Genomic DNA, 24172 nt, shown 5'->3' with positions numbered 1-24172 from the left:
GGACGACAATCACTCCATGGACGTGCTCATTGTCCCTGATTCCGAAGGCAAAGACGACGACCTATGTTTGTGCAAACGTTGCGGTGAAGTACATGGTGTGCAAGACATTGAAGAATGCTGCCGCGTTCGCAGGGAGCAGAGCAGGTGCTCTAGATGTCGTCTCGTCCACAAAGATTATGACCTCACAGCATGGATCATAGACGGCTTCGACAAATTCGATTGTGAGTTATACATTCCCAATGTCGATGAGCTTCAAATGGACGGCGAGACAATCATTTTACCAGACCATGTCCAGCAGAGGGTGGATGAACTCAGTCCAACGATGCAACAGTTAAAGGAACAAGATGCAAATAAGAAGACTGATACATAGGGTAAGTACAGAAATTGTTACATGTCTCATCAACTAACCCTAGTCATTGCCTAGTTCTAATCTTCTTCTCCTAAATGTTTGCTGCAGCGAGAATTGCCTTTGCCTGGTCAGCTATGGATGCCTCACAAAGCAATTTGCAATGGAAGCTGACCTAGTGTCTCTAGTCTTTTTTTTGTTTATGTGAGGGATTTTATATTTATTCGCTCCATCCTTCATAACTAGATGCAATGTGAGCCAAATTCTATTAGCCTTCTCTGGACAGTACTCATTGAAAGCCTGTTTTAGTTATGAAAAAAATGTTAGAATGAGTATGGAACTGATATGAAATATTATTGCATGAATGTACTAGTAGTTTACCTCTTGCACAATTGGAACAAGTTCTTGGACTGTTCTCGCTGATTTCCTATATTGAATGGCTTGAATTGCATGAAAGAAACCCAAATCTAATATATTGAAGTCCGGAGAATTCGGAGGTTGACAAATAAGTCTAATATCAAATCCTTCTTGCTTAGCAGCTTCACAGAATAAATGATCAGTAACCTCTAAATGAGATGGTGCATTGTCCTGAACAATGTAGATCGGTTTGTGAATATCCTCCATTGGCCATTTTTCTCTAATAGCCGGCAGCACCCTCTGAATCATGAACTCCCTAATCACATCTCTTGTGATGTGAGCAATTGGTTTAACTTCCCATGTTCCGGCTTGCCGATTCACACTACTACTCTTAGCTTGTTCATAAGTCACAAGAGGGAATAATCCAATTTTTCCATCAAAAATACAAACTCCATTATGAAACCTTGGCTGAGCTGAGGCAACCAAAAACATTAGGCGTGGAATGTAGTTCTTACTTTTACTAGAATGATGTGGATCATCTTCCTTGGGCAGCAAGTAATATTTTGCAGAATGTTGTCTAAGGAAAAACCACTTCTCATCGATGAATACATGATCAAATAAATCTTTGAAACATGGATCATTAGGTGTGCTATCCGGATCAAGCATATCAACACACCACTGCAACCTAGTCTTCTTGTTTGCTTCGGTTAGGTAAGGTTTGATGCTGTTTGAATGGTGCATAAGGAGCCCTTTACACATGCACCGAATCAACTTTGCCTTGCTAACATGGAGGCGCCTACTCACAGTTTCTAAAGTCATTCTTTCATTGAGAGGAATATTGCGTAAAGGTTCCAAATCAATAGGAGTTTTCTTACGGACTGAACGACCTCTCTTTCTACTTGTTACATTGATCACAATGCCTTGAGCAAGTGACTCTTTTCCTCTCTTCCAAATCTTCTGAACTGTACGAATATGCAAACCAAATTGAGATGCAACCTCTCTTGTAACTCCCTTCCCTAACCTCCCATTGTTACTTCTTGCCAATAAAGTTTGGTAAATTAGTTTCCTAACTTCATCAGTAACATCTTTCTTTCTACTAGCACCTAGAAGTTTAAAATAGAAATGTGTGAACACGACATTCAACACAGGTACAAGTTCACAAAAACACAAATAAAAGTTGAAGAAACAAAACCTAGCTCCGGTGCCTCCATCTCTAATCCATCACTGCCATCACTTGTTTCTTCAATCAAGTCCATCACTTCATTGCCATCGAAGTTAAGATTAAATCCACCTACAAGACATAATTTTAGCCGGTAGTCCTATTGGGGTGCTTCAAAATCATGATGAAAAGAATTTTCAAATAACAGACTGACCATATTGGGGTGCCTCAAAATCGATGGCACCACATTCATCTAGTGGCAAGTTCAAATCGATGAAACCATCATCTTGTGCCTCCAAGTTTAAATCAAATCCTATTAAAAAAAACTAAGAACCGATGACATACTAAAAGGATAGTTGCAGGGGAACTGAAGAAAGAAGAAGAAGTAAAGCATTACCGATGTTGTTTTCCAAAGCGGAGGATGAAGGTTCATTACCGATGTCATTTGCGTGCTAGGTTCATTTGCGTGCTAGGTGCCCTACTGGGCTGCTGTCCGTTTAAATAGGCTGTTCAGGAGGCAACTGCGGCGACGGACCGAAAAAAAAGAGTGCCATTCACAGGCGCCATGCAACAACCTGAAGAGCGCCATGCAACAAAAAAAGAGCGCCATGCAACCAGTGCGAGGGAATAGAAAAAAAGAGCGCCATGCACGCGCCATGCAAAAAAAAGAGCACCATGCAAAGCCATGCAACAAAAAAAAGAGCGCCATACAACCAGCGCGAGGGAACGAAAAAAAGAGCGCCATGCAAAATCGTTAAAAGTCGAAAAAATACAAGCAACTCAGGAATCGAACCTGCAACATCAAGAGTTCAGAACAAATGTGCTAGCCACTCCGGTGAAGAGAGGTTGTTGTATTGAAATGACTCCGAGGCATATTTAATAAGGGCAAATATGGAAGAATAGACCCAAATTAATTACACCTTGGTATGCTAAACCTTGTCCTAAACGACCTCTAAATCGAAACCGGAGGGAGTATATATAGAGCAGAGGAGTAGAGGAGAAGAAGCAAACGCTATCCAATATATCCCAGAACTGAATCAACTGTCGTCTGTTGAGGTAATTTGCAGTGTTATCTCGAGCGCCCGCCTCCTGGGGATCACGCAAGAGTCGGTCCTGGCGCCGCTGCCTCGCAAAGCGCCGCAGAAGGGCCACGCTGGAGTCCACCGTGGAGGGAAAACAGAATAACAGCCCAAAACGGCTCATAAGCACCCTGGATTGTATGTGGCCTTTAGTATATTTAGGTAAGGTCGTCAGGGCACGGAATCAGCTACTAGGATTTGCAACTCAACCGATGGCTCAGGAATTTAATCCATGCATCGCTTTTATCGCTACATGGACAAAGCATATATGCAGCCGTGTTAATTTGCGTGTTGCAACGAACAGGCGACCAGCTGCATGCATACGCAGTGTCACTGTTACTCCATTTTACTAACCTACTAAACGTATGCAGTTACCTTCTTGGCACCACTTTAATTTCAACTGCAAACAGTGGACCATATTCAAAAAAAAAAAAAAACTCGTCAGTCGTCACTTGTCTAAAAGATGCCAATAGTAGTACTAGTTTGCCACATCTAGGAGTAGTTATCTGGAGAAGTTAAAAGGAACTGTTGACTCATAGAACTAGTCAAGTTAGCATCTTTTTGACATCTTCCTGCTCAAGAGCTATCCCGACAACCGCAATATTCCTGCAAAATTCAGATAACTCTATGAAACTCATGTACTAACGGACTAAGAAACTCATGTACACTGGACAGAGGGAGATCTCTGAGAAAAAAATTTGCTCCCACTTCCAGAAATGAAATACTTTGGAGTTTAACGAGAACACAACTACGCTTCAAAAACATTTTCTTGTGTTAAATATGTAGTACCCTAAACCCAAGCGCTGCCGCCGCCACCTCCAACCGCCCCGCCGCAGCACGGTAGGGTATCAACAGAGCTCCTCCTCTGAACTAGCTGGAACTCCTCAGTTCCATCATACAAAGGTTTCTGGGGTGAAAGGACAAGATCAACATGAATAGTGAGTACACCAAGCAAAGTCCTCACTCCATCCATCCCCTATGAATAGTAAACATTTGTATAAGAAAAAATGAAAAGTGCATAGAGAAAGGAGTCTTTCATCTCCTTATGCAATCTTTGAATAAACGAACACAACGGTAATAGACAGATGTACTATACATATAGAATAGACAGTACAAACCAGATCCGCACGGCCACAATGGACAACTACTACCGATTTTATTTGTAATAGACATATGTACTGTAGACTAGATACTACAGAAATTGGTCCAATAGTAGTACACTCGGCTTCTTTTTGCTTCACTATGCCTTCCTCTTCATAGCGCGGCCACCACCCACCTTGTTCTTCCTCTACCCTCGTACTTCCTCCATGGCCCTCCCCCGCCACGGACACCCCTGCCGATATGATGGCCGGAGTTGTCGACGATCTCGACCGTTGTCATGAGCACAGACCTGCAGATCATGGAATCCAAAAAATGATAGTACGATTGCAGCGTTTTATCTTTTCTTCGATTGTTGCCTAGTTTAGTTAGTGGGCAGGCTCCCTAGGCCTTCTTACTTGATCGCGGCGGGACTCTAGAGCAGATGCAGCCTCTTCAACAGCATGGCTGCGTTGCTAACATGTGGCACCGCCATTGAGGTACCCAACTTGAACCTGAGTAGACAGGTTCCACCATAAGAAACCCAACGCTGGCCTTCACAGCCACCTCTATGAGGTGCTGGCGAGACTATGGATGGCATCCCAGTCCTAGTTGCCCAGCGCTCTCTGGGTCGCCCCCTACGTGGATCCTCATCACGATCACCGGCGGGAGTGCCAAGATGACGGGCACCATCCGTAACGACTAGGGACGGATCTAGGGGCCTCAAGCCCCCCTACTATCGCTGTTCTCATGGAGGACCCTGGACACGTTGATGTGCCCAGCTCCCATTTTGTATGCGTTGGCAGGATCTCGCTGCTCGTCTAGGATACGATGACCAGAGTTGTCGACGACGATGTCGACCGTTGTCATGAGCGTAGACCTGCATATTATAGAATCCAAAAATTGATCATTACGATTGCAGCGTTTTATCTTTTCTTCGATTGTTGCCTAGTTTAGTTAGTGGGCAGACTCCCTAGGCCTTATTACTTGATCGCGGCGGGACTCCAGCTCTGATGCAACCTCTTTCAACAGGATGGCTATGCCACTAACATGTGACACTACCATTGAGGTACGTGACCTGAACCTGGGTGGACAGGTTCCACCATAAGAAACCAACGCCTAGCCTCGAGACTGTGGATGGCATCCCAGTCCCGGTTGGCGAGCGCTCTTTGGGTCACCCCCTATGTGGATCCTCATCACGATCATCAGCGGGAGTGCCAAGATGACGGGCACCGTCCGCAACGATTAGGACGGATCTAAGGGGCTTAAGCCCCCCTACCCCCGCTGGTGTCATGGAGGACCCTGGACACGTTGATGTGCCTAGCTCTCATTTTGTATGCGAGGATCTCGCAGCTCATCCAGAATATGATGGCCGGAGTTGTCGACGATGTCGACCGTTGTCATGAGCGCAGACCTACATATTAAGAATCCAAAAAATGATCAGTACAATTGCAACGTTTTTTCTTTTCTTCGATTGCTGCCTAGTTTAGTTAGTGGGCAGGCTCCCTGGGCCTTCTTACTTGATCGCGACGGGACTCCAGCTCCGATGCAGCCTCTTCAATAGGATGGCTGCGCCGCTAACACGTGGCACTGCTATTGAGGTGCCCGACTTAAACCTGTGTGGACAGGTTGCACCATAAGATACCCAACATCATACTCAGTTCATGTATGATATTGTAATTAATTGGGTATCATTACATACTGCAGCTTAGTTTTATAGCGGTGCTCACGTTTATATGCAAATATTGAGGTGTTCAGAATTTTTTTGCAGGACACTGAGTGAACTTTTAGAATTAGGTGTTGAAAATCGCTGCCATTTTGCAGGACACAAAGTGAATATTTAGGATTAGTTATTTAAAAAAAAACACTGGCGGGACTTCTGCCACGCAAATATATTAATAGAGGAGAAAAATTTTCGGGATTAGGTAGACGGGTGATTTTTCACAACAGACAGCTCAATACTGTGACAAATCCTTATTAAAAAAAATACTGTGACGAATGGAGATTTCACCCTAGCAAAAATGTTGTGGCACATCGTTCTTAGCAAATATATCTATTATCTCAGTATATATATTTTTTCCGAATCACATATGTTTCTCTTATCTTGGCAAATCATGATTTGCATAGACAGAAGTCGACAGAGAAGGAGAGCAGAGTGGTTACTTTCTCAACTGAAAGTCATATATAAAAGGAAACATTTATATCTATTTAGAATTTTTCTCAAAATGTTTGAAAAGTGAAAAGTGAACCTTAAGTACAGTGTATGGCCTTCTACCCAGAAACGTAGGAGCAAAAGTCGTCAAGATTGGGGGAGAAAAGAAATTTAAAGGAGGTTCCGGCACTACTATATATAAATTAATTCCACTCGATCAATTTGTACATATTAATCCATTCTAAACGATCTACGCTGGTCTGTGCCGCAGCTGCAAGTTCTCAGATAGGAGTAGCATTTGATGATGGATCCGCCGCATCTTGGACCGCCGGCGCGACCTGCGTCGCCGACGGCAGGGCGTCGCCCCTCCCTCCCCACTCCCTCACCCTCTCTTCGGCCCGCGTAGCCTGCACCGCCATCCAAAGTCCACACAGTTTAATCTCTTCGTCAGATAGATAGATATTAATCTCTCTTAACTTGGACACTAATATAATTGACAGTTCCGTTCGTTAGTTTAGTGTAGCACTGCACCAACCTGTTTCTCCCACTTGGTCCTGTACGAAATGAACACAAGGATAGCCGTCTGAAGCAGAGTTCCCAGCGTCATGCCCAACCAAATCCCCTGCAGCAGATTTCATTTGATGAGAATTTCATGTAATTATGCAGAGAGCTTGTTACATACATTATTCAGAAAATGAACTTTTGGATTCGATTTCGTTTACGTACCATCGCATCCATGCTTAGCTTGAATCCGAAGAGCGCCGCCAGCGGGATGCCGACGAAGTAGTAGCTGCCGATGTTGACGAAGGCGACGAGCGCCTGCCACCCTGCCCCGATGGCCACGCCCGAGAGCACCGGCTGGATGCTGTTGAGGAAGACGGAGCCCGCGAGGAGGTAGCCCAGCCTGGAGGCCTCCCTCAGCACGTCGCCGTCCTCGCTAAAGAAGCGCGGCAGCCCCGTCCTCCAGGCGAGGAAGACGACGAGGAAGACGGCGCCGATGGAGCCCGACGTCAGCACTGCCACGATCACTGAGAACTTGGCCGCCTTGGGCCGGTTCGCGCCAAGCTCGTTGGACACCCTCACGCTGCAAGACAAGAAATTGGTTAAGCTTCTGCAGTGAATTGGAATTGGATGAGTACTCAGTCCATGGTGTCGTTGAGTGAGTTGTTAGTTACCTCACTGCTGCGTTGAAGCCCAGTGCAACCATGAGCGTCCACAGCTGGTAATTGATGCTGTCAAATTTACGAATTCATTGGTTAGTTAGTTACTATGCAGTGAGCAAATTAACAAATGGGTAATTGATGCATGGGTTCCTTAATTACCAAATGGACATGACGTCAATCTGAAGCTGTGCGTTCTTTAGGAAACCCACAAGGATGAGCACCGCAGTGTAGTACCACAGCTCCAAGCTGCAAGAACAGAGTATTTTGCAATCGGGTTTAAACTAAATAATGTCGCTAACTGCTGGTAGAAAAGAGCTCTTTTGTTTGGATAGATGATCCTCCGACTTCTATCCTCTGATTACTTGTAAACGATGCATCTATATTATTGAATCAATAAGCTTTGCCGGAAGGCTTTCAAAAAGAGAAAAAGAAAAAAAAAGAGAGACGAACCATACAAGCATACCAGAGCATGACGGCGGACGCGAGCGACAGCTTGACGAAGGCGGCGAGGTTGTGGAACGCGAGCTTGGAGAACCCTTGCCACGCCTCCGGGAAGCGTCCGGAGACGAGGTACCCCACCTGCGCGACGATGATGAGCCCCCAGGTGACGTTCCCGACGGCGGCGGCGGCGAGGAGTCCATGCCCCAACCGCGCGACGAAGACGTAGTTGAGGACCACGTGGGCGGCGAGCCCGGCGCCCGAGATGGCGGTGACCACCCACACCCGGCTCTGCGCCTGGAAGAACTTCTGCAGCGGGAAGTTGGCGGCGTACGCGAGCAGCTGCGGGAGCACCCAGCGCGCGTAGGTTCCGGCCACGCGCGCGACGTCGCCGGGCTGCCGGAGCGCGCGGAGGATGGGCGCCGTGAAGAGGTACGTCGGGGTGAGGACCACCGCGGTGGCGCCGCAGATGATCCAGGACCGCTGGATGTACACGCCCAGCATGGACACCTGGCCAGCCCCCACCGCCTGACCGCACAGCGTCTCCAGCGCGCTGCCCATGCCCAGCTGGTGCACCATTGCCATGGATCACGCGTCACTTGTTAGTTTATTCCGTGGGCGTGCGCGGGCAAGTTCAAACTTACGTCGACCGCAAGTTCAAATGAAATCTGATTAAATCGGTTTGATTGTTCGGTAAACGGCATAGTAATTACTATAGTAGTTATCTTGTGCTAGAAAATTGTTTGTTTTTATTTGCCTTCTCTCACTAAACTTTCCCATCTCTTTTTGACACTTGAATTTTCCTATCTGACTTGGCTATGAGTCACACGTACACGTACGTTTCATGACGGGCACATACTAATAGCAACTTGTGAATCTGTTTAATTTAATGTGAAGTCTTTTTTTCGCGATATGGTTGTTCCAAACCTTTTGCAATAATATCGGGCAGCGCGTGGAGAGATGGTCAAAGAAATGAGAAATGCACACCTTTGCATCGTTGCAGCGGCAAGAAAGAAAGACACTTTTAGTTGTCAGTGGACGGAGCCGAGACAGACAGGGTCGCCTACTTTCTCCTCTCCGTCCGAACCGGCGCGCGCGGCACCTAACGATCGAAAACGACCACCGGGAAACTGGAAACCATGGCGTTTCTCGACGCGTCGGGACGTGCCGTCGGCCGTCGCCGTCGATGGAGATATATAGATGCTTGCATCGTTGGTCAATGCGGCACGAATTATTCGCCGCGCCTTTGTTTTGATTTAGTTGCTGCTAAGTGCTAACACTCACCAGCTAGCAGATGAGACGACGTACGCCACAACCACAACTGGCTGGCCACTCACCAGCTAGCAGTCGTGTTTCTTTATTTGACCACTGCACCGAGCACCGGCCCGTGACTGATTGCTGATCATATATCCCATCTAACACGCATACACGGCATACACTCCTGTTCGGTTGGCTGGTTCGTATCGTTGCTGGTTCGTTTACGTAAGAGAGAAGTACTGCTGGCTGGTTCGCGTAAACAGTGTTTATGTGAGAGGGCCGGCCAGCCAGCCCAACCAGCCGCTCCCAACCCCGCCCGGCGCTGCACTACTGCCACATACTAGGTTACACCTACTCTATTCATCTTAAAAGAATAATAACATAAATAGGTTTGTTTTAAGTCAAACCATTTCAAGTTTATCTAAATTTATACACAAATATATCAATATTCTGATAAATTATGTGTTATCACATTCATGACGACATAATTTAATTTTGTTATACATATAGCATATAAATTAGATGTCGAAAATACGATGTTTTTAATAGATTTGATCAGGTTTAAATCGGCAAGCCTAAAACATTAGTTATTTTAGGATGGATGGAGTGTAATACTATTAACTTTGTGTGCTAAACTGCTAACTATCTAATGTTAGGATAGAACTCCATATCTCGCTAGTACTCCTCCAAAAAATATTGTAACTATCGGATCTATTGTGCAAGTCAAACTACCTTCCTGACCAAGTTTACAGTGAATAAGCATTACATTTATGTCGTCAACGACTAGGTTTACAATAAAATTATATTTCCTAATTAATTTAGTAATATTTATTTTGTATCATAAATATTAGCATTTTTTATATAACTTTTATCAAATTTTAAATTGTTTGGCTCTTCGCAAAATAAGATTTCTTTTTTGGACGGAAAGAGTAAGTTTGAAGGGAGACAAGTGTACCGCGCGTGTTGTTTGCTCCTGACAGCTTATTACACCAACTTCCAGAAAGCGTGGAGACAGCTAGTAGAAAATTTGGCCGGAACGCAAAGCAATCATCTCATCTGCATGTTGCTTCCTTTTTCAGATTGGCCTGTGTTGGCTTGCTTTTACTAGTTACACATGCTAGCTAGCAGCTATACTGATCACTTACTTTAATTTATTTCGTTCGCCCTATAATAATAGAATCGACATTATCTTTTGACCAAAACAAAATGAGATGAGAAGATTAAGGCCATGTTTAGTTCCTCTATTTTGCAAAATAATTTTGGATTATGGGTCATCTTATTGCAAAATGTAACTAAACATGGGTGTGAATAGTGCAAAAGTTCCCCTCCAAAAAATTTCACATTTTGGACTCCAGACTTCCGAATCCGAAATTTTTCACCTCGGTCCGCGATCTGAACGCGCCTGTACCTCTCGCCCGCTCCCTCCCTACCCTATCCATTCGCAGTGTGCGGCTCAATCAATGCATGGCTTCATATTAGCTATACACTTGGCCTGAAGCTATCTGATCCGTCGAAGAAGGTAGATGGATCGGACGACCCGTTTCAGTTCAAAGTGCGGTGGGATCCATACACGCGTGCACGGACAAATTAAAGTGACATGTAGGTTCGTGAAAACTAAAGCATAAGCACCAACTAAATTTGATTAACGCATGCATATAATAAATAACACACATTCAATTCGAGCACAAGAATGTTCGTGACAGTATGCATATATACGTTTATAATTATAATAAAGAGCTAGCTAGCTAGTAGCTAGCAGATCAGATTTATAATAGAGTAGGAGTACATGCGTATTTCTTTAATTGTACTACATACGCATGTGTATATATATTATATATATGTTCGTCGTTGCCCCGGATAGCTTTCGCCCCGTTCGTTTGAGCTTGTTTGACTGATAAGCGACTGAAAGTATTGTTGGTTGATTTGGTGTGAGAGAAAAATATTGTTCATTAGTTAAAAAAGTACGGCTTATAAACCAAACAAGCCTAAACAAACAGGGGTTTGTCCCCGTGCTCCTGTCCTGGGTGGCCCGCCTGCTCTCTCATGTATCGTCTAACCCTCCATGGGAAGGAACAAAGGAGCTATTAGAGACGACGGGGACGTGCAAACCACCCACACCAATTTTTATCGATCCATTTTAATTAAGCAACATCGATCTTCCAGACTAATGATTTCTTTATGTTTTTTTATCCTTGTTTTTTATTTAAATCCGACCAAGGACCAAAGCCGTAAATTGTGTTTTCTAATGAAATGAAACAAATGTAAAGGTAGCACGTACGTAGTTTTCTTTGCACTAAAACCGATGGAGGGAGGCATTGGGAGAATGGGAGTTGCATGATGCGAGCGTACCAGGACTCCGTAGGCGAAACCTTCGATGACGTTCTCAACGACGCTGACGGCGGCGAGCTCGACGGAGCCGATGTGGCCCACGAAGCCGACGGTGACGAAGCCGATGGAGAACTGGAAGACGGCCGTGAGGATGGCCGGGAAGGCGATGTGCCACAGCAGCTTCGACTCCTGCCAGCTCTTGCTCAACGCCGCCTTCCCCTTCCCCTTCCCCCCGATGGCCATGCTGGACGGCGACGACGACATGTGCAACTAGCTCGCTAGCTGGCTGGAGATAGATATATATGGATGGATGGATCGCTCACCTGCACTTAGCTAGCTTCCTCTTGATCTATCTATGTCGTATGGATCCGACGATAGGGGCAGGGAGGACGCATGCAATGGATCGAGGAGGACGCATTGATTGGAAGCAAGCCAGCGGACACAATTTGTTAGCTGGAGCTCTCAGCTCTACCAGCGGCTACTTAGGTTGGGCTGGGTGGTTATATATAGGCCTCTCTCTCTCTCTGTCTCTGCTGGAGTACTTACAAGTGTGTGTAAAAGGAAGAGGCACCAGCTATATAAATGTTTTTTTTCTAGGTGGTCGTGTACATGTACAACAGGAAAGATCGCATGAAAATTTCAGTTGCTAGCTACGCCGCTCCTCGGGGAGATCGGGCCAGGCCCAGGCCCAGGCGAGTGTGAAGTTGGTGGGGAAACTGGTGGTTCAGGTCAGGACTCGCTGCATGCACTAGGGACTGAGGCCGGACCGCCACCGCCCACACACTGCAGTACTAGTAGTGGCACCCACACCCACTCCACTCTTTCCTGTGCGTTTCGCCAAATCGATGGGAACGCCGTCGTACTCGTACTCGTACCCGTACGTGCTGCTGCTGTCGCCGCCTGCTGGTGCCGGCCGTCGGTCGCACCACCGCCGTCATTATGGATGATCGATTTCTGTGCTTCTTCTCCGCCTGTACTGTACGTACGGCTTGCCATTGGACATTGGTGGTGGGTTGGGCGGAATCCGGCACCGTTCTGGTGGCAGTGATCGGGAGCGGCCGGAGTTTTGACACTGCCCCTGCCCCTGCCCCTGCCCCTGTCCCTGGCCGAACAAGAGGCGGAGGCGCTGTGCCTGTGCGTAGCCAAGCCTCTCTTCTCTCCGGAGTAGACACGGTGAGTGTTCAATCCAAAAAGGCAAGCTAGTTTTTTTGAAGCCAAAGTTTAGCACAATGTGCCGTGCTAACATACGGGTACGGCTTCGTGTTTGGGCCAACAGATATGTGTGCAAGTGCTTAATCATGTACCGGACCTTCTTGAGAGTGGATCGGCCCGGTGGGAAGCATCAGATCGAAATATGGGTTGGGAGTTGGGTTGGGCCAGAACATGCGGCTTCTCATGAAAACATTTGTATTCGCTCATCATTCGACTCCACTCATATAAATTGTTATTAGTACTAAGAAAAATCAAATTTACCTCCCTGAATAATCATCGTATTCCAATTTTTCTTCTCTAATTTTAAAACCGGATATCTTACCCACTGAACTCATAAAACCGTCCAAATTACTATCCTGATTCGAAGTGGTTTTGACGGCAGTTTTATTGTCTTTAGTTAAAAGAATTCGGTAAATACTTGACAAGGTTTTTAAACCACAGAAAATGTCCTGGAAAAAAATCGTAAGGATAGATTGGGATACGAAAAATTCCAAGTTAAATATCTAGGGTCTTCAATATTTTTCGAGTGCCAAATTAAAGCTCCAAGTTTACATATGGTCTTGCAATTTAAGATCCTTTTACTCATAGATAAGTTTTTGTTGTTTGCGGTGTACAAGAAAAACAAGAGGAGCAGATTGGAAAATTCTGCCATGAGTTATGGTTCCCCACTTTTGTTCGAAACAAGGGCGTTTTAGCGTTCAAAAAATGTCTCAGAAAGTTTGACGTTTTAGACTATGGGACCCACGTAAAGAATGATACAGGCCTACAACTTTATCTCTTCAGACTTCGTCCGCAGCTCCACATCCTCATCCATCTCCAAGCCATCTTCGCGACACCACCCATCCACAACTCCGCATATTGAAAGGTCTAATGGCCGAGCAGGGTGAATAGCCTATAAAAATTTCTACAACAACACTTAAGCCAAGTGGTTAGACAATTATGAAGCGAAGCGAGTGTTGCGCTAGCCTACTCAAAATACAAGCTTCCTATCCACAATTCTAGTTATCTATGATCTCTATAACACATAAGAGGCTATGTCACTACCACTAAGTTAGTGGGCTATCAAAGACTAACTAAAGAGCCTCACTAACCACTAGACAAGACACAAGCTAGCTCTCAAAACTAATTACATTAATGAGCTTAGCTACATTAAGAAAGTAAATGCACAAGATAGGTAGTGAGGTATACCGCCGTGGCAAGAGATCAATCACAATATATCAATGAATGCTAATGAAATCCTCGGAGACAAGATAACACAATGGTTTTTCACCGAGGTTCACTTGCTTGACGGCAGGCTAATCCCCGTTGTGGCGATTCACTCACTTGGAGGTTCACGCGTTAATAGGCATCACACGCCTAACCCGCAATCGGGTGTCGTACAACCAACACAAGATGAGGATCCACTAGCCACGAGCAATCAACTAGAGTATCTTTTGGCTCTTCGTTGGGAAAAGGTCAAGAACCTCTCACAATCACCATGATCGGAGCCGGAGACAAGCACCTTCCTCCGCTCAACGATCCTCGATGCACTAAGTCATCTAGGTGGTGGCAACCACGAAGAGAAACAAGCGAATCCTGCAGTGAAACACAATCACCAAGTGCCTCTAGATGCAATCACTCAAGCAATGCACTTGGATTCACTCCCAATCTCACAAAGATGATGAATCAATGAAGGTGATGAGTGGAAGGGTTTTGGCTTTGCTCACTAGGTTGTTATGTTAATGAAAATGGCCAAGAGGGTGAGCTAGAACCGGTCATGGGGCTTAAATAGAAGCCCCCACGAAATAGAGTCGTTGCACATAAGTGACCGTCGGACTCTCGGTCTCGGGCCGTCGGACCGTCCGACAGTCGGGTTCGACGCCGGTCTCAACCAGCCATGAGCTGCCACATGTCCTCGTTCAAAGTCAGTTGACTGTTGCCGCCAACGGTCACACGATCGCACTTACAACTCCATCGTCGGACTCAGTGTCGGATGCGTCGAAGGCCAGGTGAAAGGTCCTAATGGCTAGAGGGGGGTGAATAGACTATTAAAAATTTCTATAACGACACTAAGACAAATGATTAGTAAATAAGATGGCAAAGCGAATTTTACGCTACCACTATACTTGGGGTTGCAAGCCACCTACCCAATTCTATTTTCTATGATCTCTAGTATATCACAACAAAGCTATGTCACTAATATACACCTAGGTGATCAACCTAGTGAGAGTAATACAATTAAATGATACACTATCTAGTCTTAACTACCACTAGCTCTATCCAAGTGAATGTATAGTGAAATACAAGAGAGTGGTAGAGAGGTATACCGCCGTGGCAAGTGACCAATGAGTGAATACCAATGAATACCAAGGAGACAATCAAGACAATTATTTTTCTTCCGAGGTTCACTTGCTTGCCGGCAAGCTAGTCCCCGTTGTGGCGATTCACTCACTTGGAGGTTCACGCACTAATTGGCATCACACGCCAAACCCTCAATAGGGTGCCGCACAACCAACACAAGATGAGGATCACACAAGCCACGAGTAATTTACTAGAGTACCTTTTGGCTCTCTGTCGGGGAAAGGTCAAGAACCCCTCATAATCACCATGATCAGAGCTAGAGACAACCACCAACCTCCGCTCGACGATCTTCGTTGCTCCAAGCCGTCTAGGGGGCGGCAACCATCAAGAGTAACAAGAGAATCCCACAGCGAAACACGAACACCAAGTGCCTCTAGATGTAAACACTCAAGCAGTGCACTTGGATTCACTCCCAATCTCACAAAGATGATGAATCAATGATGGAGATGAGTGGGAGGGCTTTGGCTAAGCTCACAAGGTTGCTATGTGAATGCAAATGGCCAAGAGAGTGAGCTAGAGTCGGCCAAATAATATTTATAGACACCCTAAACAATAGAGTCGTTGGCTCAATTATTGGGATGACTGCGGGACGACCGGACGCGCAAGTCATGTGCACCGGACGCGTCAGGTGTGGTGACCGGACGCGTTCGGTCTCTACATCCGGTCATAGCCTAACCGCCACGTGTCCCTTTCAAATTGTTTAGCCTTTCATGCCCAACGGCTATCCGCTCAATAACGACCGGACGCGTCCGGTGTGGCCGACCGGACACCGGAGGGGCATCGTCCAGTCGAGTCCAGAGAGCTCCCAAAGCTGCTCAATTACGATCGGAGATGTCTGGTGTGGCCAATCGGATGCAGGAGGGGTAGTGTTCGGTCGAGTCCAGAGAGCTCCTAGAGCCGCTCAACTACGACCAGACGTGTCTGGTGTGACCGACTAGACGCACCCCTACGTCCGGTCCTCTCTAGACCAACACCCGCGCCCCACGTCATCACGACCTGACGCTAAACAGTGATTGCTTAGCATCCAGCCACTGTTATGAGCCAGAGTCTGGTCACCTCGATAACTCTACCCGCGCCTGGCCAGAATACCAAACACGTCCGGTATAGATATCGGATGCGTCCGATCACATCGAGAACTACCGGACGCGTCCGGTCCTCATGTCGGACGTGTCTGGTCACCCCGTGACCAGCGCATTCAACTCCTTTTCTTCACCAACTTCTTCTCCTTTGCAAATGTGCTAACACCACCAAGTGTACAACCCCTTGTGCATGTGTGTTAGCTTTTTACAAACATTTTTCAAGGAGTTAATCACTCAACTAGATCCTAAATGCATATGCAATGAGTTAGATCATCTAGTGGCACTTTAATAACCGCATTTCGATACGAGTTTCACCCCTCTTGATAGTACGGCTATTGATCCTAAATGTGATCGCACTCACTAAGTGTCTCGATCACCAAAAATAAAAAAACTCCTATCAAGTTTCACCTTTGCCTTGAGCTTTTTGTTTTTCTCTTTTCTTCTTTTCCAAGTCCAACCATTCGATCATCACCATGACATCATCATCATCATGATTTTCACCATTGCTTCATCACTTGGAGTAGTGCTACCTATCTCATAATCACTTTGATAAATTAGGTTAGCACTTAGGGTTTCATCAATTCACTAAAACCAAACTAGAGCTTTTAATCTTTCCCTTTTTGGTAATTGATGACAACCCTTACACAAAGATATGAATTGAAGTTTAATTGAATCTATGTTGCTTGCCCAAGCATATTTATCATATGTAAAAGGATATGGACAAGTTTTATGAATCCTAAATGGTAGCAATTGCTCCCCCTACGTATGTGCTAAGAGTTTGGATTGTAGCTTGAACATATGCTTATATAGGAAATATGGGAGACAATGTCTACCAAATGATGCTAAGGTATAAGAGATGGACCTTTGAAGCGTGATACCAATTGGAGTGCACCAATATACCATCCTTAGCCCCATTAGTAACTAGACATACACAAAAACTAGAATACCACATGAGATCAACATTAGAAGCAAAGGTCTAGTTTCCATAAAATGAACATAAGTCTAGTTTCTTAACCTATACATGCTAGTTTTTCATTTCATCATTTAATCCTACAACTAGCATATACCACACAGGCATGGATATTGAAATTTAAACTTGTGCCATGCAAGCAAACATATGAAATGCACATTTAAATGCATCAATCAAGTTTATGAGCTTGCTCCTCCTACTTGTGTGCTCAAAATTTAATTGATCCCCTTACTTTGTCATATCTCTTCTCCTATGTCAATTTTCACTATTTCTCCCCCTATCACTTATATTTTTGTTTTCTTCCCCTATCACTTATATTTTTGTTTTTCTCCCACTTTATCATCAATGACCACAAAGGCTTAAATTATAGATAGGTTAGGATTGTGTAACACCCCGGTGTTACGAGCTTATTTAGCACCGCGATTTAGGCCTAAGAAATTTTTTTTTTGAAACGAGTTTCTCGGGTTTTAATTTTAAAACGTACTTGAGGCGATAAGCAAATCTTATGTGACTTAGTTTCGCGGACTCAAATAAACGCTCACGTTAAATTACTCTGTGAGTAAAGATATTTAGGAATGTCGAACGACGATGCTAGCGAACGATTTATTCTGTTAGATTAAGCATGAAAAGCCACTCTTATAAATAAAATAAAATTCATTAATAAATAGAACGATATATATATGCTCATGGGTTTATTTTGATAAGCACGAACTGATTAAGTGAGAGAGAGCGCAGCAGCCTCATTTATTTTCCTGACGTACAGCGTGCGCGTTGCAAGACAATTATTCACCGTCTCGTCCATGCTACTATTGTCCTACACCCGACGTATCTGCAGTGCCTGCAACTGTGCCGCTCAGTCATGTTGTAGCAAGATAAGTTTACAGCACAAGCAGCCGAGTGAAACTGCTGCAGCAGACCTTTTCCTCCCCGCCGCTGTTCCCTTTTATTTTCCTCGATCTCTGCCTCTGTCTACGATTGTCTCTGGCTGTTTCTCCTTACTGTTGCCTGCCACTACTGCCATCGATCAGTCATGTCTCTTGACAAGAAGATGTCAGACTGAATGCGCCATGTGTTACCAATGGATGCACCAAGAGCTTTCCTAGAAGCAGCAAATGCAGTACCAGGGTGATCAAAACTGCAGTCTAGTGCATGTGTAGACTCCTTAGCAGTTAGGCCATGGTAGAATGAATCCTGCAAAATGGCAAGCCCGAGCCCGCGCTTGCTCTGTCCTGCCTCTGTCTGCTCTGTCTGCCCCATCTTGTCTCAGTTTGTTCTCTGTGCTACGCCATGCACTCTCTTCTCTCTCTCCTTTCGCTGTACTGCACAGGGACGCCCCGACAGCCCACGTCTGCCCTCGTGCGTCTGTCTGCTGCTCTCGTGTGCCTTAAGCCAAGGACCGAGCTCCGTCTCCCTCGCCCTTCTCTGCTTGCCCCACGCCGAGCCCCGCGAAGCTCTCGGACGTTGCCCCGCGCCGTTCCTTTCGGGACGGCCACAGCACTGATGTCCTTTCCGTGCGCACGCGACCGCCCGCTCTTGCTACCAAGTCAGCCATCGCACCTCCATCGCGCCAACCCACCGTTGCCGACCCTTCCCACGCTGCGCGAGCACAGGCGCCCCGCTGCCGCAGCCCCACGCCGCGTCCACGAACCGTGCCCGAGTCGTCGTGGTTGCGTCACCGCCGAGGTCCGCGCCGCGTCTCACATCCGAGGGTAGCACAGCTTTTCCGTTGCCCTGTCTCCACCGCTCGCGCCTTCTTCCTCGAGTGCGCGCGGCACCGCTGTGGATCACCGCGCCTGGAGGGCCATGCCGCCGTGTGCCGAGGCTGCTGTCGCTGCGTCCCTCGCCCGCCGTCGTCGGTCATCTCCGCGTGAGCGCGCGCGAGCCCACGGCCGTTCCGAACCGCCACATCCTCCGTGCCGCGTGCCAGAGCCTCCTGCACCACCGCACCGCGCGTCGTCCAGCCGCCCTCGCCTGGCTGGCGTTACCGCGGTCGGCGTGCCCGCCTCCTCGGCTCTCGCGGGCCGGCTGCCTGGGGTCCGCTCGAGCCTTGCCGCGGCCTAGCGTGGTCGCGCAGGCTCCCCGGGCAGCTCGCCAGTGGGTGGTTCGCCGTCGTCGTGTCTTCCCTGACCCCAATGCGCCATTGCCGCCGCCGCCGGTCGATGCCCTGTGCCGTGCTCTGCTTTGTGGAGGTAGAAGAGGGTAAGAATCCATGACAGAAATTTATGTAGGGTCCTTGCTGCAAATACGTGACTTGTTTGAATAGTGCTCGTGGACCTCAGCGCGATTAGGGAAAGCATAAGGGGCCATTTCACAAAATTTCTGTCACCATGTCTGCTGGGCCGTCCGCGTGTGCCCATCCGCCGGGCCGGTTCGCCTGGGCCGCCTGCGCGCCACGCTGGGCCACGCGCAGCTGCTCGTCGCCTGGGCCGTTCGCGCCCGCGTGGGCTGGTTGCTTGCAGCCTGGGCCGTTCGCGCCCGCGTGGGCTGGCTGCTTGCAGCCTGGGCCATTCGACTCGCCCAGGCGGCATGGCTGTTGGCACTGTTCGTTTCTAAAAGCCTTTGTTAATTTAGTTGGAAATAAATTGTAAAATTCGTAGTGAATCCTAGAAAAATCGTAAAAATGCCAAACTAGTTTTGTTAGTCTCCTAAAATGGTGATCTACCTGCTAGTATGATTTGTTCACATAGTGGATAATATTCTTAGGAAACTATATAATTAATTAGAGATAATTAATATTAGGAAAAGGTAAACTTGTAGGAATTGGTATGGTAAATTGGTAATATTGTTGAATCTGAAAATTGTATAATAGACTCCTAGCAGTATTAGTTACCCGTCGTAATTTTTGTAGCTCCGGAATAACTAGTTGCTAATTAGATAATGATGTCTTATTTTGAATAGTGATAGAATAAAATATAGAAACACCGTCGGTTTATATAACTAAAATAGTTGTTGGGAAATAACGTCTTATTCGACAACATGGATACGTAGACCAGCGTTAGAACTAGCCCGTTAACTCGAGAGGCGTACGTCGTATTTTACGAGTCACGATTGCAGTTAATAAATTACATCTTTGCATGGCATTACATTGCATATCATAATAGGGACGTTGGTGGATCACGGAGTCGTCGGGAGTTGCTGGAGGAATGGTGCTTTTGGAGATCATGTCGCCATGATGGAAAGCTAACTTCTGATTATATTTTTTCCAGGCAAGCCCCGGTGCATAACCCCTACTTTCTGCAGTTTAAATTATATTTGTGCATTAAGTTTCAAGGAGTTGAATGAAACCCACTTGCATATATATCTTTATCCTATGAGTCTTACTAGTATGACAGGATCGTGTAGATTGCTATGCTACAGGACTCCGGTAGAAGTCGAGTGATTGCCTGTCACTCGCGAGATATAGGAAATATGTCACTATATGATTATCACTTGGAATATATAAAATGGTGGAAAGAAAAATGGTGACCGGGCAGGGATGTGGTTTGGGTATTGGTGGGTGTAAGAAGTTGTGTCGCCGCGGAGGCGGGTCATAGCTTGGTTACACCGTTTTTCCCTGTCTGGTCAGTTAAGGACCGATCGTTGCATATGACTCTGGGCAGGTCACAGACTTATTATCCCGAGCACATACTTGTGTATGGGCGCTTAAAAAACTTGTTGCTCTCTTGTCGCGGATCCGGCTCTTTCCGGACCGACTATTAGGGTTTGTTTTTGGTGGAGGAGGTCCTTGCACCGTACTGAGTCTGGGACTCAGGGGCGGGGGCTTGGAGTCCCAGTTTGGACGGGGACCTGGACACCCGGGACAGGAGAGTGATGGGTTGGTCCTGCTTGTGCCTGGGGTACAAGCGGGGCGTGTGTTTTCGGGGTACCCAGCTGGGGGCATTGATTCGCGAATCGCCGGGAAATCCGGTACGGCTTGTCTGTGGTTTAGCATCGTAGTAAGAACTGGAAGATGAAAGATGGAAGATGGACAAAGAAAATCTGATTGCTTACCACCTGCTTGAAAGTAGCACAGGTGCTTACATAGAATGGTTAGTTAATGAACCAATGCGGCTATTATTAAAAATCAAATATAAGGACGCAGCTTAGTAATGCTTTCTGCAAATGCAACCCACAAACCAGATAGCCTTACATATCATTGGAGTCTTTTCTTTCTCCTGCCGGGTAAGTCTTGCTGAGTACAATTGAGTACTCAGGGTTTTATTCCCCCTGTTGCAGGTGACAGGTGGACGCGTGAGCTGACCTTTGTGTGTGGATTCCTCCTGGTGGGCTCAGAGAGGATTTCCTTTACGCTGCGATGTAGTTTTTATTTATAACTCTCACCAAATGTTTTTTTTATAAATGAAAGTTCATAACCTGTTGTAGTTTATTATCCACACTTCATCATGCCATGATTAGATATTTATTTCCGCTGTAATTCTGATCACATGTTTATATTCTGCTGTATATTAACTTGTTTATAACTCTGATAACATGATTTCATTCCGCTGTTAAATTAATAAATATTATACTCTGATGTGGTATTAAAAGTGATGTAAGAAATGGTTACGAGTGATGTAAGCTTTATTCTCTCATTTGTGATCCTGATGGCAAAAACGTGGATTTTCGGGTTCTCCCCTGGGGTGTGTCCGACGGAACCGAGTAATTTAGTGTTCTCCCTTGAGTGCTTAGTGTCTAATGGAAGACAAGCACTCCTGTGAGGCATTAGATTAGGCGGTTCTGCCACAGGTGGTATCAGAGCGTAAATGAGGAAATAAAGCTTCGAAAACCTTTTCTAAACTAAAATTTGACAACCCATTGTTGCAAAAAGTTAGGACGTTTACGTGCGATGTTATATAAGTAGCCCTATTACTATGGTTATGTATCCAGGATAGATGGCACTCTGCTGACTTAGATAGGCTTGATCAAGTTTTCTGTAGGTACACTGACTCAAGCATAGTTCGATAGTATCGACTAGTTACAGGGAGAGAACGAGGTGCCAAAACTCTGAGAACGGTTGCCCTATATGTTGGCAACAGTGAAAGGACATATAGGACGTGCATTCATGCATATTTCATTGGTGCATTGTAGCGCTCATTTTGCTGGTAGATACACCATCCATAGGTGCCACGCGTGTAGTATTGTGCACGACTAACTCATTCCTGTTCTAGAGTTAGGTCTGCATTATGGCTTTGTGTTTCGTGTTCGCTCGTGGTTCACGCCGGTCATGACCCACGTCTCTCCGCACCCCTTTCTGCGCTCTTGTCGGACCCTTGCCCTACAGTCATACTAGTCAGTAATGGCATTGCACGTCGCTCGCCTTGAACGCGCGGGAATTGGTCGATTCGTCGTAGTGACCCCGCGCGGGAACCCTAGTGAACCGCGCCAGGACCACTAAACGCTCCGCCTTTATAAGTAGAGCCTGGCTTAGCCGTTGGCACCACCACTCGGCGCACTTTAGCTCGCTTAGCTTTTCCTTTGAGCCAGCTTTTCGCTCAGCCTTTCTTGCAACCACCGCCAGAGATGGCAGGAGCCTGGGTTAGTACCTACTGCCTAAACGTTGAGGGTTTTCCCAGAATGCTACACGCCACCCTGCAAAAGCTTGGAGTCAATGATCGCCCCGAGTATGAGGGCCGTGAGTATGAAGAGCATGGCACTGAGCGGTGTGAGGTTACCATCTACATCGGGAAGAGTGAGGAGTTCCCCGACCTCACTGAAGCCTGGAGTGTGACCGCAACCGGGTTTTGCTTTGTCGACACCTACCAGGTTGTGGCTCGCAAAGCCTTGCGGTACCTCTGCCAGATCTATGAGGAGCCCATTGCCCGTACCCCCATGCGGTTCTTTCCTCCTTTGGACAAGAATCGGCGGGCATGGAGGGCCCGCATGGAGGCTTTGCAAGGACGAGATGTGCAAGAGGACAGTCCCACTATGGTGCACTTGACCACGTACCTGCTCGCTCTGGATGAGTAGTACGACCATCAAGCCTTAGAGCTGAGGGCGTGCCTTCGGTGCACCGAGGAAGCCGAGATCTTCAACCGGATGCTCCAGGTGCAGCTCGCCGAAGCGCATGCCAGCGCTGCAGCTGCTGAGAGCCAAGAGGCTGCCATGGAGGAAACTCTAAAGGAGGCCGAAGATCGGCATGTCCATCAGCTACGGGTGGCCTATCTTGTCACCAGGGCCGAGCGGAGGACGCTGGCTGCTGAAAGGCAGGATGCCCCGATTTTGGAAGGGATCCCTATCCACCCGCCAGAAAGAAGAAGAACTGGTGTAATAGCACCGCCCGCACCTCCACCCTCGGAAGTGTCAGAAGAAGAACCCTTGCTTCCTCTCGCTCAGCCGTTGCCCCATGAGGATGTAGACTAGTTGCCTTGGTACGTTGTACCCGTAGTGGTAGTGTTTTTCGTTGCTGTCCCTCTGTATTTTACTCTTGCTGTTGTGGTCATCCATAGTGTTGAGATCGCCCGACCGTAGGTAAATGCTATGTCGTGAAAGGGAGAATGGGTGTCTATACGTTGTACCCGTATAAGATCGTTGGAACATGCATTTTAATTATTTCGATGTGTTTATTGCGTTCATTTACTTTAAAGCCTTGTTAGACGTGCTCCAAGTTTTCAAGGGCGATATTAAGCGGGTTACAAGAGAAGTTGCCATTCCGATACCAGCAGATCAGTCGTGATTGGGTGTTATTGGACACTGTATCGACTAATTGTGGATGTCCCAACAGAACACTTGAATCTTTTTAAACCAAATCCGTCGTTGGATTTAAATTCCTTGTCCCTTGTTGTGGAGGGAAACCTTTGTTGTTGAATTTTTCCCTTGCGATACCCCTTACTCTGTGGTTTATGACCCCACTGCCTTCATGGCGTGTAAGTTGGTAGTAGTTGCCTGGTTAATAGCTTACAGTGCCGCGACGAAACCAAGGGCTCCCTGTGGAACAGCTGCCACATGGTGACGCTGCTCGGCACGCGCTGGTATCGAGGTTTTTGACCAAGTACCTTTACCAAGTTACACCGCCGTACCGTTTTGTTTTAAAGTTTTCTCCTTAAAAATGTTCAGGTGTTCAAACGGAAAATCCACAACGGGTGATGCAGAAGTGTTCTCTCAAAGATGGTTTGGAGAAAGAAGGTATGACATGGTCCCAGTCTACTTGAAAGACGGATGTGGTCGAGTAAAGGAAAGAGAAAGAAGAGTAGTAAGGAAGGTTAACAGTGGATAGCCGGGAGTAATAGAAAAGTCAGA

General features: G+C 46.6%; 2 protein-coding genes across 2 annotated transcripts; both read right to left on the bottom strand.

Moving 5' to 3' along the window:
• Window positions 1-715: 715 nt before the first annotated feature.
• Window positions 716-4711, bottom strand: LOC136536410 (uncharacterized). The gene is made up of 5 exons (XM_066528716.1): window positions 4635-4711; window positions 4234-4331; window positions 2077-2175; window positions 1896-1994; window positions 716-1806 (listed from the first exon to the last, which is right to left on the bottom strand). Exons 1-5 carry the CDS (start codon window positions 4709-4711, stop codon window positions 716-718), a joined length of 1464 nt encoding a protein of 487 aa, XP_066384813.1.
• A 1492-nt stretch (window positions 4712-6203) lies between these two features.
• Window positions 6204-11870, bottom strand: LOC136538596 (protein DETOXIFICATION 33-like). Its single transcript, XM_066530548.1, has 7 exons — window positions 11378-11870; window positions 7797-8338; window positions 7493-7579; window positions 7346-7402; window positions 6897-7254; window positions 6706-6792; window positions 6204-6577 (listed from the first exon to the last, which is right to left on the bottom strand). The coding sequence occupies exons 1-7, from the start codon at window positions 11618-11620 to the stop codon at window positions 6452-6454; spliced, it is 1500 nt and encodes a 499-aa protein (XP_066386645.1). The 5' UTR covers window positions 11621-11870; the 3' UTR covers window positions 6204-6451.
• Window positions 11871-24172: the final 12302 nt, after the last annotated feature.

The sequence above is a fragment of the Miscanthus floridulus genome, chromosome 2, assembly GCF_019320115.1.
Source record: "Miscanthus floridulus cultivar M001 chromosome 2, ASM1932011v1, whole genome shotgun sequence".
Lineage (NCBI taxonomy): Eukaryota > Viridiplantae > Streptophyta > Magnoliopsida > Poales > Poaceae > Miscanthus > Miscanthus floridulus.
The sequence above is the reverse complement of the archived record's forward strand: the minus strand, read 5'-3'. Positions and strand labels throughout refer to the sequence as shown.